Consider the following 20,071-nt stretch of genomic DNA (forward strand, 5'->3'; position numbering starts at 1 on the left):
CGCTTTGCCTTCCCGAGGGCCGCGAGCGTCGTTGGGTCTTCCGTTTCGACCGGTACGTCGACAACAGTCGAGACACTTAGGGAGGATACGCGAGATAGACGTGGAGAGAAGGAGATACGTACGTACACACACGTCGACGGGGGGGAGAGCGAGAGCGCGAGATGACGACGAGAGGGAGCGGAGGGTGAAACAACCCTCCTGACACGGGTTATCCTATAAACGATTACCACCCCCGCAGCAACACACCGATAATCCGGCCCCCGGGGCCCGCATGCGGTTGAGCGCTCGCTACAGTTACCATATTTGATTGTGTGCCCCCTTTCTACCCCTTCTGCAAGATCGGAATACGAATAATACCAAATACACGTGGTGCCGCAAAAAGATCCTGTGTTTCTGCAAACACATTTCCTCTGTAGAATTACACACTTGTTTTGTTGTACTCTTTGTTTTGCAAAAGATCGATGTGATCTAATATTAATTTTTAAATAGACATAAAAAAATGTTTACGTCTCACGAAGATGTTTTGTCAACAATCGTACGTTATTCGATCGAGCATTGCGCAACGTTTTCGCGAACAATGGCGGATCTTTCTTCGCGACGCGAGCGATAAATAAAAAATCGAGGGGAACTGTTTTTTCGCTGTGCCTGACACACCCTGCGTCGCGGCGGGAAAACGCGCGGGGAAAGAAATCGCGCGTTTGATGTACCGCCAAAGGGAACATGGGCAAGCAGGAGAGAGAGAGAGAGAGAGAGAGAGAGAGGAGGGGGAGAATCGCCGTCGGTGGCGGAGTAGTTTTGCGTGGGTTGTTCGGTCGACTGCAACCACGTTTCTGCGCAACCCCCTGCGCTTCCCGCGACCCGCGCGGCCCACTCTGTCGGTCCCCTCTGTCTTCTTCTCTTTCTCTCCCTCGCGTTCGCTCCGTCTCTCGCTCCGTTCGCGTTTCCTCTGTTTCTCCGTGCTTCGAAAGCCGCGCTTAAACGTTACCGGAAAATTATTACCGGAAAAGCGTTGCACACACGCGTGCGGTGAACCGCGGGACCCACCGACGGAATTACATTGATATTAGTATCGTTTGGCCCGACAGATTAATTAATTAAAACGCGGTTCTCTCTCTCTCTTCTCTCCCCGCGGCTCGCTCGCCGCCTGTGGCCACTTCGCCGCACACGCATTTCGCGCTAACGCTTTAACACAGAGAAAGAGCCGGAATATCGCGCGCAATCCCGACAATTGTCGAAGGCCTTCGTCGTGCACGCGAAACCCTTCTATTAAATACAACATCCTTGGCTGCGAATATACACGTGTACACAATTTGTATTTTCATTACGGACACACGCGGATATCGCGTTTTCTTTAATTGTCGACTTTTTTGTTTTGTACAAAAAGCGCCAAGAGATTTGTCGCGCACAGAAAAACAAGTCGCTCATTGGAAGCTGATAATTCGGTCGGACTTACCCTTTTTCGCGTGCAATATGTCCGCCGGATCCGGTGGCAACGACGAACAATGGCTCGGACTCAAACTAGATTGTATCGACGAAAACGGGCTCCCCGCACTCGACGGATACCTAAGATAACGACCATTGTTTGCAAATACGCACGTGCTATATAATATAAAGTAAAAAATTACATCACACCGGAAAGAGATTATCGAGTTTGTGCCGCAAAAATAAAAAAAACGTTCCGCGAATGTAAACAAATTTAGAAACTTTCTTTAGAACAAGCTTAAAATTTTCTTTGCTCCATGACAAGAGATAGAAAAATAAACAAAACAAAAGTTCAAAATATTTTTCATATTCGACTGCGGAACACACGCTGTTACGCCGAACAATACGAATCTGCCAATGAGTGTATGTGTTTTACCAAGGATTGGGACGCGGCCAGCCGGTAGTTTGCCCGTTCAGTAGCCTCAGTTTATCGTAAACACTTTCCGCCGGACTACCAGCACCAACACCAACTCCCACGGCGCCGACTCCTTGCTGCTGCTGCTGCTGCTGTTGTCTCTGCTCTTTCTGCGCGGCCAAGTTCCTCAGCACCCTGTTGATCGACGACACCTACAAACAGAACGTGTATATTTGTTACTAAAACAGATATTAATCGTTTGCTAGCGTAATTAAGTGCAACCGTATTGCATACTGCGCATCAAATCTAAAAAAAAAACAAACAATTTTAATATTTTAATATTTAAAAAATATTTTATTGCGATACAAACAATTGATATTGCATTAATGTTTGTCTCAATGTTTGTGTTTTAATTCTCAATTAAAAAACTCAGCAAAAAAACTTTTTTCAAGAACGTTCTCGGAGAGTCTTCCTAGTGTGATCTGAAGAATTTCCACCCCTTCATACCCCTTTCCGTATTAGATTTATTATAAACACGAGATGTGGGGGAGGAGGAGGGCGGGGGAAAGCGATGAAGATTCGGAGGACGAGAGGAGAGCGGAGGCTTCTGCCCGATGAAATGCGACGAGAGCGGTAATTAAAACGATGCGGTGAGCGCCTGCCGGCGCGGCGCACTACACGAGGGAGTTAATTACCTCCGCCTTCAATTATATCCGTCTCCACGCTACCTACTCCCTTGGCGGGAGGGACTTGGCTTCTGCCGACGTAAGTACGCACTCGCGCGCGTGGATTAACGCTCGCGAAATCCGCGATCGCTATTAACTCTCTCTTAAGTGCGCGCCCGCCGCAACTAGCACATTGATAATAACGCGTGTGTGTCATCGTATTCTCGGTTATATGACAACCGGGGATTTCAACCAGAGATCCCCGAAACGAATTTTCCGTTACATGTGCATTTGATTTATTTACAGTAATTATATTCACAGAAATTAATGTAAAAATATATACATACTTTTACACATAATATGTAATTTAACGCATGAAATATATTCAGTAAATAATAATAAAAGAAATAAAAATATCGTGTAAAATATATTAAATAATAATTAAAAACTTAATTAAAACATTGGAAATTATAATGTTTTTATGATTTATAAAAAATATGTTAATGAGTAAAGCGAAAATTACATATTAAAATTTAATAAAAAAGATTTATTTCTTGGAAACTACACTCGGTTAGGCCGAGGACTTTCGAGGCTCTCACCACGTGTGTGTAGACAATCTACTTTTGTGAATACGAGCGCGACAAAATATCTACGACATGAGGAATTTACGATCTTCCGAAGAGAGCGTCGCGTTTTTTTTTTTGTTTTTACTCTTATACTTTTTATTTGTCTTTGTCTACGGACTGTCTTCGTCGCTTCTGTCACTTACAGGTCGTATAAATCTCGACAGAGCCGTAAAAGAATTTCCACGAAACTAAAGCTGCACATTCTCTCTCTATCTCTCTCTCTTTCTCTCTGCTATCGATAGATTTGCAATTTATTCCCCCCGCACTTCAAGAATTACACCACGCACGTCGCGATGTCCGTACATTAAAAGTGCAATAAAACATCGAAAGTTTTCAATTTCGCGCTTTTTCGCGACGTGTCGTTAAGAGTATCGAAAATTAATGGGTTTGAGAAATTTTATTCGACGCGACACGTTCTGAAAGAAGTAGATAAAAACATCGTAAATTTTCTTCCTCCTAAAGTATTTTATATTGTTTCTTACACTTTTTTAAATTCTTTTTTTAATACAAAAAAAACTCGTTTTAATGATTTTGTCAGTTTCCTAAATTACGACAAGCCAAAACTCCGTTAACTCCGCAAGAATAAAATCCGACAATAAAAATTAAAAATTAAGATGAGAGAGTTTCTGAAACGCTCTACGGGAAAGAATTTGCCACGATTGTACATGTCGCGCGCGTCTCGGTTGTGCTATTTTATGGCGCCGGATCAGAAAACGGAATAAGACGCACGAGAGAGATCGCAGGCGGATCGGTCATAGAAGATACTCGTTCCCCGGGGTTTGTTAGACCCGGTGTCAGGGTTCCACAGCGTTGAAACGAGCTGACATCTCGGACCCACCACCGGAGCGAAGCGTCATCCCCCTCGGCGCGTCCCTCGACGGCCACTGTCGCCAAACCCACCACCACAGAGCCGCACGATCTCGTCGCGTCTCGCCGCCGCTGACGCGAAATAGACGTCACCGGCACTCACCCCTCGTCTTGTCCCCCACCGATCATGTCCGAAACATCCCCTGGCCCTCCTCACATTCCTCCGAGAAAATTCAAATGTCTTCCGGCAGCAAATTAACGACCTCCATGATGTAAGAGAGAATTTAAGTAGATGTTTCCCTCTCCTCTTTAATTTTCATTATCTATTTTCTCATCTTTTTGAAATATTTAAACACAAAAATGTTTCCTAAAAAATTTTCACATAACATGAAGTTTTGACTTGAATCAAGTCGTCAAAAAAAAAAAAAAAAAAAACACGAAAACGCACGCAATCTGCCGGATTAGACGAGAGACTGGGCTTCTCGACGATTCCAAGCTGCGATGGTGAAGTTGGCCGATGTCAAAGCTGTTTCACAATGAAAAGTCATTGTCGCGCACAAAGAAGGCACTCTCGGCGACAAAGCCCAGAAACCGAACGAGAGCGACGGCTGCCCGTCAAGGGACAATCGGCGCCTCACGTGACATCGAGTGTCCCCAGGCTGTTTGACCGTTTTTTGATTGACGTCGACCGCAAATATCGCGCTGCGGCTGCTTCTCACAACCGCCGTGATATATTTACGACGTGTGTCACCTCTCTCATTATTCTTGTTGTGCCTTGGAAACCGATACCACAATGGGTACCCCGTTCTTGTAACGAACCACTTGCGAAGTTTTACGAAAACATCTCTCCTCCACTTCCTTCTTTTCATCCGAGACACTTCCTTCTCGATCAACGAAAGTGGATGCGTGCGCGCCACAAATAAAAGATATTATTTTATACCCCTCTTAAGTTTTAATGACTGAGTGTGTTTCGTACCGAATTTTATTAATTAATTATCACTAACGCAAAATTCTGTTTCGCAAAATTATTTATCAGCGGATATGAATTCAGTGTAAAAATGTTGGTCCTTTTATCGTCCAGAAAGAAATCGGGTGGATAATGAAGGACTCGCTTTATGAGCTTACAGCCGACAATAGGATTCCCGACACACTTTCGCGGGTTGCGCCATGCGAACGGCGTGAAAAATAAAAGAAGGGAATGTAATAGTTACGTATATATCCTTCATCCCCGCGTGTAGCGCACAAAGAGACGCGGACACGCGGCGGGAGCTTAAAACGAGAGGAAGAAGTCGGATCGATAAAATTAGCATGAAGCGTGAAGAGCTCGAGGGTGGCCGAACTCTTAAAGAGGGTGTTGGATGGAGACGTCATAATATTGCTCTCACATGACACTTACGCGAGTTGTTAAGCGGAAATTCTCTCGTAACGAAAAATCCTCGGCGCGGTTTTTTGAAACAGCCGAGCCTATTTCGAACGTGCTTTGTAAATATCGTTTTCAAAGAGAATTTCTATCTGTCGTTCGGCGTTTGTTATTTTTTTCTTTCGCGATATACTTTTCATTGGCTGTGTTTTTAAAAACACGCAAGAACAAAGTTAATTTAGCCAGAGAGAATTCAATTAATTCAAATGAGTCGACAAAATAAATTTCCCAGTTTTTAACTTCAATTTTATGTATTGTTTTGTATTTTTACTAGCACAACACACAGGCGCGCGCTATCCAATCAGCGTCGAGATAAAAGTGGCAACAGTCGATATCGAGAGAATCGGTTGTGATTATTTATATACGTGCTTTTTCTGGTAGAATCTTGGGTTCAAAAAATATTCTCGATTAAAGCTCGCGACGTATGTTATTTTTCGGTCGAATTGCGGAAGATCTAATTTTAGCGCCGCGTCTCCGAACTCGCATCAGAGGGAGAAGATTTTAATCACCGAATAGCGGGATGTTAGGGAGACGACAACGCAGAGTCCGCGTAATAGTGCGTATATTATCTCTTAATGTGTAACGGACTGCGTGTACGAAAGGAGAGACAGAGAATGTGTGTGTGTGTGTGTGTGTGTGTGTACGCGTGCGCGCGTGTGTACGGCAGCAATTTTTACGAGTGCTTATTCGCGGTAGTCGCGTATTTCCTGTCTACTTCCCCCCCTCCCCTCTTCCCCCGGCTCGTTCATATGTATGTATGAGCCGAGGGTGTTAACCGTGAAGAGAGCGGAAGAACACGAAGGGTGCCACAACTTTCTCTCTTTTCCTCTCCATTCAGACTACTTCCGTTATCTTGGGGGTCCGAACGAGCCTCGCTCTATACAGTACGGCTTTATTATCGCGAAAACATCCTGGAAATAATAGTCGCGGGCGATTCGACACGCGTAATCACAGCGGCGGCGACACTTCATGAAATATTATTCCGAAGAATCGCGAAGCAAAGGGAGATGCGAACGACTCGGTCGTTCAGTCACTCTTTAGAAGAATTAATTTTGCGTTATCGCGCGACGGTACGTGTGATGTGCAAATGAACTTCTGATATGCGCGCGGAGAAATTAGCGATAATTCGGTTTTGAACGCGAGACGAAAGTGTCCGCGTGAGATCTGCGATCCCCATTGATATGGCGCGTTAATCAGGGACTTGCGTTACAGCTTCCTGCGTGCGTGTTTGGTATTTGAAACGGGAGTGGTGAAGAATACTTGGGCACGTGCTGGCGACATCCCGCGTACCGAGAGAGAGTCGTAACGCGCGCGACTCGAAAGTGAGCAAAATGCCATAACCTGTCATTAAATCGCCCCTCGATCGAGGGAGCAGAGGTGGATGTTACCTCGCTCTCGAAATTACGGGTTTCGAGCTTCCTGTCTCGATGTAATGACAGTATGTGCGACGCATTGTATCGCGTATATGTGGTTTTTCTTTTCCCTCTCTGTAACCGCGATTTTAAACGAGTTTTTATGCTGAAATTGCAGCTTGCCAAGTTCATCCTTATCGTTCAATAACACATGTAGTTGCGATAAATTCGATAATGTCCCACCAAAGTTTTCAACATTACGTTTGTACACATTTGTACATAAATTACAAAATTGATAAAATACATAAATAATAATATAAAACATAACATATGTCACATAACATAAAATTATTTAATATTATATAATAAAATTTATATTCACATAAATTTATATTATATTTATATTTATAAATTTATATTTAACCCTTTGCGGACAGATAGATTTTCCAGATCTCAAAACAAACCTCGGTGTCTCAAGTAAAAAAATCAAGTATCGATTTTCGACAATTGGCGCGTAGAAGAAACGCAATTTCCCGGCGATTATACGCGAATTACGAACGTAACTAATTCGAAAATTCGGAAAAAGTGCGCCACGCGCCGAGATTAGCGGGAATTTCCAATATAAATTCTGCACCCTCCGTTGCAGCGCAACGTCGTCGTTGTACAGAGAGAGAGTCAGCACCCTAGGTCGCGTGGGAAATTTGGCCGGGATCAGAGGCCGAAGACGAAAAAACTAGGCGAGAGAGAAAGAGAGAGAGAGGCGGCGATCGTGGCGGCTGACATCTCTATTATGCGCGCCCGTGACAGCCGCGTAATATAGCGCGGGGCTCCGGTTAATTCGATCTGATAACTCAAAATATTCATGTTGCTGCTTCACACATGCGCTACAACGAAACATAATAGATCAGCGCGCGTGTGTCTCTTCCCGGTCGCGAATATTGTGATCACGAAAATGCGATCGCAATCTCCGTCGTTTTTGCATCTTAAAACTTTGTTCGCGCGCACAAAATCCGCAACATTCTCCCTTCCCTTTTGATTACATTAAATTACGTTATGATAAATATTTGTAATCGTTTGTTCCTAACGTGTGAAAAAAAAAAAAATACAATTTAAGACATGTTTTAGACACATTTTGAACTGAACTTTGTAGTTAATTGCGAAAGATACCTAATTAGTGTTACACGTAGTATTACCTTCTAGATACTTAATTAGTGTTACACCTAGTATTACCTTCTAAATCAAAAGTTTGAGACTCGGCGGAATGGCGTGAGCGCGCGAACGAGGCGCGAAAGTATTCGGAGCCAATTCCAGACGACGAAGACGATTTCGCCCGGTGTATCGTTATCTCGCGAGCCATTATTCCACGAGTTATCATAGTCGGTTTGATTTATCGCACGGACCGCCAAGAAACTTGGTGCGGTCCTAGAGTCCCCCCCGCTTCCTCCACGTCTCGCGGATCGTATTCCAGCGCAGTGTGGATATAGAATATTATCGGTCGGTCGAGAGAGGGAGAGAGAAAGAAAGAGAAAACTAACGAAAGAGGTTAGCACAAGGGAAGACCGTGAGATGAGCAAAAGAAAATTAAATAAAATTACACAAACGTCATGATTGTAATACGATCAAAACTTTTCGCGCGATCGTTACGTAACGTAAACAATTGCGAAAAATTGACGTTATTGTAAATGTGATTGTTGTACGCAACAAATATTGCAATATTGGGACGCACAAAGAAAAAAGATTTATCGCGTGTATATGTTTACGGGCGGTCGCGTGTGCGCAAATAGCGAAAAAGCGAAACAGAGGGAAGGGGGTTGAGAGGAGAGACGAGAGGGAGTCGAATGGTCGCGCGGGCAAGATACAAATTACATTTAAATAGAAGTCGAGAGGAACGCGCGGCATTCGCAATTTAAACAGAAAGAGCCGCGGAGAGAGCACAATGGACGAGAGAAAGAGAGAGAAGAAGAGACGCGCGGAGGCGAATCCAAAATATAGCGGTGGCGGGTGAAAGGGATAGAAAACGAGAGAAAGAAGAGAGCACAGGCGGGAACCAAAAGAGAGAGAGAGAGAGAGAGAGAGAGAGAGAGAGAGAGAGAGAGAGAGAGAGAGAGAGAAAGGAAGGGTGTCTGATGCCACGTATAATCACAGCTTTTAATCTGGAACGCGACCGGGGGTAGCTCTCGCCCCGATGATGTGAGGGCTACCTCGAAGGCGACGAAGGGGGTGGTGGGACTCCACCCGGTGGTGCTCATCGCGTCCAGGAGGGACGGCTTGGTATTTAGCAGCGCGCCGGGGGGTTTCTTCGGATATGGCACGGGAGGAGGGGGCGGCGTGGACGCGCCACGCGTCGCACGTTATTGCCTCCTCTCGAGCGATCACGCTGAACGAGGCGGCACACAACCCCTCAGCAACATCCCCCCGCTCTCTCGCCCCCCAGCTCCTTCAGATTCTTACGATCTACGGTGAACGATAGTTACAGAAGCGGAAGAGGGGGAATGTTCTACACGGAGGTTGCCACGTGCCCCATTTTGCGAGCGTTTAACGAACCTGCCACGCGCTTCGAGTCGACGAACGTTTTTTTTTTTTTTTTTTTTTTTACGTTTAGAACTAATCGGGACAAAAATAAAATATGAATCCCGGATAAGTTAATTGCACACAGAGTGTCTTAACGATTGTTTTCATTGCATAACGTGCGTTTTGCATTTTTGTTTCGCGAAAGCTTAATGAGCCGAACGCATATACGCACCGAGCGAACGAAGGACTGATCCCGAACTGTCCGCGCGATCTCGACGATCAAAGCGAACCGAACGATGATCGATTAGACAGGCGACCGTATTTGGGAGAGGGGGAAAGGGGGAGGAAGCGCAATGTGGAGAAGCAACACGGTGCAAAAGCGAGAACGACGAAGAGAAAACGACGTAGGAATCTGATGCTCGCGGGGATATCGAGACGGTGAGGGGGCAGAGGGAGACAGGGAGAGAGGGCGAGATTGACGAGTATAACGGGCGGAGAGATACGCGGCAGTTGTGAAAAAAGAACTCGGCCACGGAGAAAGAGAGATCCCAGCATCCGATAGTCTCCGACGGGAGAAGGGCGGAGAGAGAGGGGGAAGGGGGAAGGGGACAATCGAGGCCGAGAAGGCTGAAAGTCGATATCCTTCGGCCGCATCGAGCCCCGTATAGTTGACGTGCGCGTTTCTGCGCGAAGCAACGATGATGACGACGACGAGAAACGCCCGATCGGGAAAAGATCGCCGATCGGGTTGATCGGACGGGACAACCGGTGCACGGTGGATGAACTCGAACAGCGACGCCGGTGCTCGGTGTAGGGTTGCGAGAGCAGTCAGCGGCTAAAGTGACGTTAACCGTTTCGACAGAGTTATTCCTCGCAACGGGCAATCCCGTTCATGTTTCTCGATCATCTGTCATCGCTCGCATTAAATTGTGAATAAAACGCGGTAGTTGATTCTCGAAATAACTTATAACGTTCATTTACAAACAAAATTTCTTGTTAAATTCGTTGTAATTCACGCAAGTTGACAAATGCGTTATATTTCATGAAATATAAATCATGTTCGAATATTGCAAAAAATTTACCTACTGCCTTGATGGCCTCTAACTAGGAAAGTATCTGCACAGAATGCGAGAGAGAAAGATCCGAATTAGACTCTTGGTCAAAGTGTTTTTTTCGCTATGGGTTTTTTAAATTTCCATGAGAAGATAAACTGGATATTTTATTTATATCAAACATTCTAGATCGATTTTCAAACTGAATTGAATTCAAATTATTTTATTACACGTTTAAATAAATAAAAGAAAATATATATATGTTTTCTTATGATAAAGTGATTTTTTGGGATCAATTTTGAAATTTTTTTCTATAATCTTAACTTTTTCGGGAACAAATCTAATTATATTCTGAAAGAAAATTGGAAGTTTTTTTTTTGCAAATCTCGTCTCAATCCGAATCGAATTAAACATAAACGAGAAATCACATCGCCGCAAAAATCTATAATCAAACCAATGACACTGCGACGCCATGTGGGACACACGCCGACGGTGTTTAACGGAGCCACGCGACTTCGTCGTGTGACAATGGCTACGTTCTCGATGGACGCGGTAAGTAACCGCAACAATGCCGAGGGAGACAGCCAGCGGGGTGATGGTAGTGGTGGAAGAACCAAAGTAATGGATGGTTCCTGGAACCCGAGGCGAGTGAATTGTTGGCCCCTGTACGTCCGCCTTGGAGACACCCTCGCTTTGCCCTGGCCGCGTAAATCAATGCACCCCTTCGTGTTCTCGCGCGCGCTCTACCAACCTCTCCCTCTTACCCTCCGTTCTCCTCTTCTTCCACCTACACACTACCGCCGCACCGCCACCACCGTCGTCGCGGCCAACCCCTCCTCGCTCTACATATTCTCTCTCTCTCTCTTTCTCTTCCTTTGTCTCTCAGCAGCAGCCCTCTTCTTCGGCCCGCAGAAGGGTGAGTTAGGGGGTGTCGGAGACGTCCGGCTACTGCATTATGTATTTCTCACCGAGCCGCCACTAACTTCCACTCTCTCGCACCCCCTTGACCCTTCATCCTCCCCCGGAGTCTTCCTTCTTTTCCCTTTCACCCCTCCCGCTCTTCTCTTTCCCGATGCCCACTATACCTTTTCGCGTTTCTCCCTTGGCCGAGAACGAATCCTTCTCGTCGCTGAAGTCTTTTTCTTCCGCGCGCGTAGCGGACGTTCCTTTTAATCACCCGACCGTCGGAGTTGGACGGTGCCGCGTGGAATTAATTTCCTATGTCCATGAATTTGAGGTCGGTACTTCGTAACGAAATAGAATCGGGCGTCCGATGGGAAATTTATATGCTAATTTAATTGCTTTGGCAAATAAAAAAATTTTAGAGTCGTCATAAACCTTCGCTCGTCCGCTAATCGATCTCTTTAAGCGTCGACACAATACTCGTAACGTATAATTGTGATTCATATATACGCTAGTGAAATATTATTATATATATATAGTGAAATACTATTTAATCGGGAGTGTTCTGTTCTTCTGGAGCAAATAGACGGATACGTGACTGAAGGGAAGGATGACCACTCGCTTAAACAATCGTCCGCTTCGCTCCAACACGCAGATACAGTGTGTAAACTCGATTCCCGCTTCGTCCGTCGACGGTCGGCGACTATTAATTACAGGGACACGCTCGGCCACTGTTCGGGAAACCCATCCTCTCTCTCTCTCTCTCTCTTTCTCTCTCTCTCTCCCTCTCCGTTCTCGATTCTCTCGGTGGCGTCCGTGATTTTCCACCCTTGGATCGGCGGAATGGGATCGGCCCGACTGGCGCGGGCCCGTATATCGCGCGATTTCGCGTACTAAAAGGGTTGGGTGGCTGTGGCGGCGGCGGCGGCGGCGGCGACGGCGGTGGTGGCGCAGCAGCATTGACATCCAATCCCCCGGATCGGACTGCCTGGGACCAGCCGGAACGACGGCGCTGGCCACCTCGACAAATGTAATCTCGTCCGCGCCAGCGGCGCTCCTCTCTCACTTGACAGCGAGTTCTCCGCGAATGACGAATGTTGTCACACCCGAGACACCAAAACACAAGTCGGACAAATAGAATCGTCCGGAAAAAAATCGCTTCGCAAAACCACCGATAGCTTCGAGGATCAAAAATTCAAAATGTGTATCAATGTCAGTTCAAACGAGATTCTGAGAATGTGTGTGTGTGTGTGTATATGGGAGAAGAATTGCGACAATTTGGCAATAAATTGGAATTTTAGCCAAACATCCGATTTCTTAGAGAACGACGTACGCGATATATAATAAGTTTGACTTTTGGAATGGAACACTCATGGTCGTGTTGGTTGGTTCAACCAATAAAATCTTTCGTTTTGCAGTGACGCTCCTATTAAAAAAACTTGAAAGACAACACGTGTACTATTTAATTTCTTCAAAGATCGATAAAAGACCTTTATTAGTTATAAAATAAACATACACAATTGCTTATACAAGAAAAAATTTTACTTCTTAAATGTCTTCTTTGGTAAAAACTGAAAAAAAAAAAAAAAAAAAAAAATAACAATAGCGATTCGGGCACGAACGGTGATAATTCTTCTCGCTGTCGAATGAGAACCGCTGGCTCGGCATCTCGGAGCCAGTGGCGCGAGTAAACCAATAACGCGTCCGCCACGCTGGGTGCCAGATTCAAATCCGGCGGGTACCGAAAACGGGTATTCCACGACGAAACGGATAGCGCGGGCTCCGCAGGACATTTCGAATCCGTCTCCGCGTCCTGCGGGGCTTTACTGGTTTGTCGAGCCATTGGCTCGATTCGACAATTCCGCGCGCGCGTTCGACTTTCTCGCGGAAGAGAACGAACGCCCGATCAAGCGCCCGTTTGCACACAAAACTGTTGCTCTCACGTAATTTTATTTAATCCGATTATTGCGCGCGCGCGCGCGCGCGTTTACGACCGAGATTCGAACAATTAGATTTCCTCGAATTGTTGAGAGAAATAAATAAACGAAAATAAAATTCTTCTAAACGGAAACTCACGTTCATGCAAAACATATTTCGTCGGGGAGAAAAAAAGTACGTAGCAATTTATGTTTCAATAACTTCTGAATTTGTTTAGCCGAATCGGGACGAATATGTACCGGGGGATAATGTTGATAAGAGAGAGAGAGAGAGACAGAGTCCGCAACAGGACAAGCTTTATTCCAGCGTTTTCGCGAGGAGAACGGAAGGAGAGGGAGAGAAAGAGAGAAAGACTCGCGAAAGAGGAAGAAGACCGAGAGATATTCCGCCCGTTCCGCAGGGTGTACGAAGCGTATCCAATTTGATGGCATTACAATAACGGGGGTAATGTCTGAGAATAATGAAATTTCCCCCAATCACCACGGTTCGCCTGGAATACGTTCCTTCGTTTCGTTTCGTACCTCCTTTTTCTTTCCCGTCTCCTCTTCCCTTCTCCGTCTCCCCGTCCTTTTTTGTCTCTCTCTCCTTTCCTGAATCTCTCGTCGTCGTCGTCGTCGTCGTCGTCGTCTGCTATATGCACACACGGCCGCGCATGAACGGACACGTACAGGCGGTCCGCGGAAGATGAGCAGAAACGTTTTTCGAATCAATCCCGTTCGCCAAGTTATTTTGCTCCCCGTCAGACAAAAGTCGAAAGATCGAGTACCTCCGCTCTCGAGATTTCGAAAGTTTGCGAATATCCCGTAACGCGTTTGAAGACATTTTCAACTTGTTTCTTTATAAAAAAAAAAAAAAAAAAAAATATTCTTCGATTACTTAATAAGACGTTCACAAAATTTTTAATACTCCGATAAAGAAAAAAAAACTCACGCAAAAAAACCTACGCTCAAGTTTAAATAACCGCATTACGGTGAGTCGTCAAAGCGCGGCGCGTGACTCGTAAACGTTTTAAGCGGCGGTAACGAGGCGCCGACACAAACAGCGACGTCACAGAATTTCGCGTTTTAACAAATTACAGGAGCTTGCGGACTCTCTCTCTCTCTCTCTCTCTTCGAAGCGCGGCGCCCCCGGGCGCGTTGGAGGATCAAAGCCGGCGTGTAATCTCGACCGCGTTTGAGCATCCTGCTAGCAGTGCTTCTGAACTTGTTGTGGGCAAGATTAACGTTTCTTTAATGGCCCGTGTAATATTCCATTACGTACAGTCCGCTCGAGAATTGTTGCGCCAACAAGGTTCTCGGAACGAAAAACGAAGATACGTTCGAACGAATTCGAGCGTTGGAAAACAACGAGAGAACGAGCGAAGAGAAACTTTTAGTCCAGTGTGTTCCAAGTGTCTTTCCGAGATAAATTTATTTTTTCTTCTTCAAAAATGAGTTGCTGTCATATCGCGCAATAAAATTATCTCACCTTTCGTAAATCGCTTCATTACGGACCGCGCGCGCTTCAGTGGACACTGAAATTTTCGGGAAAGGGAAAGCCGGGGATAAACTCTCTCTCTCTCTCTCGCCGGCTTTCGTTCGTGCAAAGGGCAAGCTTTGACACTTCTTTTTTTCTCACGTCGATAAGAATGCCGTCGGCTGTGTCGTCATCTTTCCTCTTCCTCCTCCTCTTCTCTTACCCTCACTCTCTCTCTCTCTCTCTCTCTCTCTCTCTCTCTCTCTCTCTCTTGCGGCTTCTTTAGTGAGGGTGGCCCGCGCGTATGTCCTCAGCGCTGCTGCGAAGACGACGCGAGGGCGAACAAGGGAAGACGAGCAGAACGAGGAGAAGAAGGGCGACGCAGGCCGATGCGCGCGGGAGAGGAAGAGGGTAGAATTTAGCGACCCTCTTTCGCTTTTTACCCTAAGCGAGTCGAGAGCCCCTTAGCCACCGTTTATTGGACGCATGCAAATATCCATGGCAACGGTGCCGCCGTGTACCGGAGGAACCAACCCCGCGCCGTCGAGAACACCAAACGTACACGCGGGAAAAAGGAAAGAGAGAGAGAGAGAAAGAAGGTCCTCTACTTTTCAGAGAGGAAGAAAAATAAAAGTAAAAAAGAAACGTCAAGAAATTTTCTTTTGATCCGCGCGCGTCGCTCATTTTCGAGCAATCTCTTAATTGATTTCTCAGAAATCGGTATTTTAACACGGTCCCTTCCGGGAGAGAGATGTTTCGTTGTCAAACGTAAGTGCTGCCAATCAACAGGCACATCATCCGAGCTTGCTTTTACAGATAAAAAAAAAAAAAAAAAAAACGCTTCAATTTTCTCGATTTTTCTGACAAACTTTACTGCCTGCAACAAATAACGAGAACGGATAAAACTTTGTCTTCTCGCGTTGTACTGGAAAGAGAAACACTGATTTAAATTAATATTCATGTGCGTTAATATGTGTTACAATGGAAAACGCGGAAGAGTGAAACTTTAGTATGAAAGCGGAGAGTGGCGTGCGCGATTGCGAGGTAGGAAAAACTGTGACGTTAGGGGAGAGTTTGCCTCCCCCGGGGCGGAACCGGTTAAATGCCAAATCGTCTGTCATTCGTTTGCGCGATTAACCGCGTCGTGTTAACAACATCAGCCGCGCCACGACAAGAGGGAGGAGTTTGTACGTCGTTCTGGGTCGGTCGCGCGCCCGCCCGAGTCTATCGGCTCGCATAAACATCCTCTCTCTGGTACAACCAGCCGCCGCCCCACGGAAAACTGATTTCCATCCCCCATCCTGTAACTCGCGCTATCTATGTAAATGCGGTTCCCTGTTTTGTATGAGTAGACAAAGCTCTCTCTCTCTCTCTCTCCCTTCGTTGACAATATACGCCTGCGCGTTTACATCGTCCGCCCGCCAGAGAGCCAAAAGTCAGGCTCCATTACGGTTGTTTTGCGACACGCTTTGTTGTTGCCGGCGCGCGACACCGATTATCCCGCGAAAACATTCGTCGTTTAATGATCGCGAGTTAATTTAATCGATCGGCGAGCTGTAAGAGACTTGATCGATACACGATCGTAACAAGCAAAGACAGTTAGTTCGATATGAGCGTAGAAAAAGAATAAATTATAGAGAACAAAATGTAGTGGTACTTCTCGTACTTACGCTCGGAATGTTGTCGTTCGTGCACACGCCCTCCTGCAACAAACGATCCCGGATCTCCCACGCGAAAATCGACGGGCACTCGCTCTTGTAAAGCGAGATCTTGCTGACAACCTCCGCCGTTGCTACGCGCGGTTTGCTGCCGCCTATGGCTCTGGGCCTGATAGATCCGGTCTCATAGTACCTACAATAATAATAATTTGCGGTACAATGCGGTAAGAATGCGCGATCTCGTCAAAATTGCTTTTGCAAGAAATTACATTGCACTTTTCGTAGAATTTTGTGCACAAATAAAGTGTGTCAAGTATATATATATATATATTGAATTGTATCTTCAAACAACCCTTATTATTTCTCTCCTCTTTTATCTCTTTTTTATAAAAAATTAATTGTTCAATAAAAACATACAAGATAACAATCTCAATGGGTCAGTTCCAAACAAAAATAAAATGTTAAAAATATTTAAAAAATTAGAAATATATTACACAATTCAATTACACTTTTCGAGCTCTTAGAGTCTTCATCTAAAAAACGTTATTTTCCAAGATTTGTGTGAATATTGTAATAATTACATCATGCGTTTTTTTATTCCCTGTATTGTTGCAACAATCTCTAAACTGTTTCTTGTTGTCATCATTAATCTTGCAACTGATGAAAACGTCAAATAAAAGCTCGAAATGCATTACCTAGTATTATACGTTTCCTAATTGTTTGTAAATATTTCTGTTATTTCCTAGATTATATGTTTTTTTTGTTTTGTAATTTACCAAACGATCGTTCTATACTTGTTCTTTTCATATGTTGAATGTATATAAAATTAGCAAAAAAATATTTATTTGAAATATTTGGTAATTTGCAAGCGATAATTTAGTCAGAAATTTAAAGCGTGAGTGTGTGTGTGTGTGTGTTTACACGCAGCAAGCAATATTGCAACCAACCTTCCGAGGATCTTGGAGACGCAGCCGTTGCTGACCTGCAGTATCCTGGAGATGTCGCATGGTCGCGCGCCCGAATGCGCGAGCTCGACGATCTTTTGCCGCGTCGAGTCCGGAAGCGGTCGACCGCCGACGAAGACACCCCCCAGCTGGTTTACCCCGCTGTGTCCTGTAAACGGATGGATATCTCATGTCTCTCTTCTTCGTGCACTTAGTTTTCATTTTCTAACTCACTTCGGAGAACCACCACATCTTCGAGAAACGAGAGAAATAAATTAAAGAATAACGATACACAGTAAATTACAAAATTTTAGTTTTTTTTCCCTGAATTATTCTCCTTTCTCCTAACCCCCGCTCTTTTCTCTGTGAATGTTCACCGTAAGGAGTGTGAAAAATTCAAACGCTCCACCGCCTCCGAAGACTTTTCGCGTTTCGACGAACAATACCGCTGTCACCATAGATCATGTATTTTCCCTCCTCCCCTTTCGACTCATCCCCGGAAACCCGGAGAGCGGAGAGAAGAAGACTACGACGCGGGCTCTTTCTTTTCTCGTCTCGCGAAGGGAGCAACGAAGGGGCGGAGGACGTGCGCAGGGGGTTGGCCGCGGAGCGTCGTAACGTCAGCGAATCTCATCGTAGATAATCTCGGACTCATTGTGCCGATGACAAGGCAGACACACACGCCGTCGTCTCGGGAACACTGAAGAGAGGAGTGCCGGGACGAAAAGTGTCCCCTCGCGTAGATATTTTATATTCCCGCGATCGCCGCGCGCGCAAAAGCTGCACTCGAAGGTGATTCCTAAGAACGCCACGCCCCAATTTTTTGGTGGTGGAAAAATTCTGTCTCACACACACACACACACACACACACACACATTTTCAACGTACAGGTGAAGTTAAAGAATAAAACAATCTTGAAAAAATGTGCCCCAATTTTGTTTCGAAAATGTTGGTAGTGAAAGAAACTTTGTACACAAACAAAATACAAACATGTCGTGGAAACGTTTCTGTGTGTGTTTCTAAATTCCCAAAACTACCGAACCCACTGAACAAACAAAATGCAAAACATCGGATTCTCATGTTCGCGAAATACTGATCGGAAACTACCATCGAACCAGAACGGAATATGTTGCAAACGCAGCCTTTGCTCTTCGAGGAAGAAGGGAGGGGGTCGGTTAGGAAAAGCAACGTTGCTCGTCAAAAACTTCTCGTCGACGCTAATTCGGCGCGTCGGTTGGCACACACCCGGAGGGTTATACAAGGGAGATTTACGAGCGCGCGCGCGCGCGCGCGGGAGCTTACGGTCGATTGACTTTCGAAAATGGGCCTGGCGCGAGAATCGCGCAAGCGTCTATCGCACGAAGAGGACCTTTTTCGATTTAAAGAGATACTGTTGCACACACACACACACACACGCGCGTAAAAAATGATCGCGTCATAATCCACAAATTAAAAGAGCTCGTTTCTATTTTCTTTTTTTTTTTTTTTAAATAAGTTTAATAAGTCGCCGCTTATATTTCGCCTCTTTATTAAACCCGCGAGAAAGTACGGCATAAAGAACGCGGACGGCAAACGGTGAAAGTGGAAATTCTCATTCGACAGAGGAATCTGCCGATAATACCGCGCGAGGGGGGGGGGGGAACTCGCGCAAATCGGCGAAAAGCGCGCGGAGCAGTGAATTAAAGAAACAAATGGAGTCCGCGCGGGAGAGAAGAAGAAGAGGAGAGCAACAAGCGCGGCGCGGCGCGCCGCCACCGCTTTCGGAGCGGAAAAGGGGCAAATTGTTAAACGCGCTTCGAATGCCGGTCCTTAACGAGCAATAATAACTCGCGCAAATAACTGGCGCGCGTCTTTCGTGCGTTAGTGTGTTTCTCTCTTTCTCTCATTACGTTGCATTATACCTTGCATTGTATGTGCGAGCACAAGAGCGTCGGGAATTGTAGTTAGTTCTTCTCGTTTGTGTCTCTGTGGACGGAGATTCTAAAGATGTGTGGCGCGTACGTGTGTTCGTTTGAATTGTAGTTCGTGTGTATATACGCGCGCGCAGGGGGGTTGCGCGATATCGCGCTATTAAAGCAAGCCGGTATTAACCGTGCGCGCGACCAGGGGTTGCGCTTGAGTGGGCATTTGGCCCTCGAGGACGCGTGATTTGATATTGTATCATTCGTATTAAATATATCAAGTCGGAAGGGGCTAGTTTATTAGGATCTCTTCATTATTCAGTTGATCCCTTCCCCCTTTTTTCACCTTCTCTGTGTATTATCGATCTTAAAATTTTGTTTACAAATATATCTGTTACATCGTGTTTGCGGATTGAAAAATGTAACGCGTTGCAATCGTAACGATTTTTCATCGCAAATAAAAGTAAGTGACACATTGCTCCTGCGCGTGTGTTCAACTTAATTAGAGAAAAGTGGGCGTCGACACCTCTGGAATGTATATCAATCTATTCTAATAACGTGGCGCGCTTATAGATTCTTTATGCGGGAAGTAAATCAAGGACACGTTTACTCCGCGCGCAACAAATACAACGTAGGTGTGCCGCGCGTTGGCTTATTATGCAACTACGCAGCTGTTTTCCAGAAGACAGCTTCTCGATCACGAAAAGAGAGAGAGAGAGAGAGAAAAAAAAGCCAGAGAGACGTGTAATGTAATTCCAATATCTACGTATATTCAAGATAACGCGATAAAACGCAGAGATACTGAAATAAGAAAAAAAAATCAACATTAAAACAATTTTTCTGATCGTCTCTGCTCCCATTCGTTGCGTTGTTGCCAACTACAGTCGTCGTTTTTTTTATACACACAAATGCTTTCAAACACACGGCGCAAATTAATAATATTTGTACAAATCTTTTGTCTCGTGTTTGCTCTGCGTTTTTCCTGCTTACGAGCGCTAAGAA

The 20,071-nt window shown here is 45.4% G+C and overlaps 1 protein-coding gene across 1 annotated transcript in view; it reads right to left on the minus strand.

Moving 5' to 3' along the window:
• Positions 1-17,626, minus strand: part of LOC109852776 (paired box protein Pax-6-like) — a 49,986-nt gene extending 32,360 nt beyond the window's left edge. Inside the window, exons 1-5 of the mRNA XM_020424257.1 lie at positions 17,518-17,626; positions 17,172-17,337; positions 16,237-16,417; positions 1,859-2,049; positions 1,454-1,563 (exon numbers count right to left, since the gene is read on the minus strand). Coding sequence (XP_020279846.1) covers positions 1,454-1,563; positions 1,859-2,049; positions 16,237-16,417; positions 17,172-17,337; positions 17,518-17,626 — 757 coding nt within the window. The remainder of the gene's footprint in view (positions 1-1,453; positions 1,564-1,858; positions 2,050-16,236; positions 16,418-17,171; positions 17,338-17,517) is intronic.
• Between the last annotated feature and the right edge of the window lie 2,445 nt (positions 17,627-20,071).

The sequence above is a fragment of the Pseudomyrmex gracilis genome, unplaced genomic scaffold (genome assembly GCF_002006095.1).
Source record: "Pseudomyrmex gracilis isolate BER0280 unplaced genomic scaffold, ASM200609v1 scaffold_35, whole genome shotgun sequence".
Classification (NCBI taxonomy): domain Eukaryota; kingdom Metazoa; phylum Arthropoda; class Insecta; order Hymenoptera; family Formicidae; genus Pseudomyrmex; species Pseudomyrmex gracilis.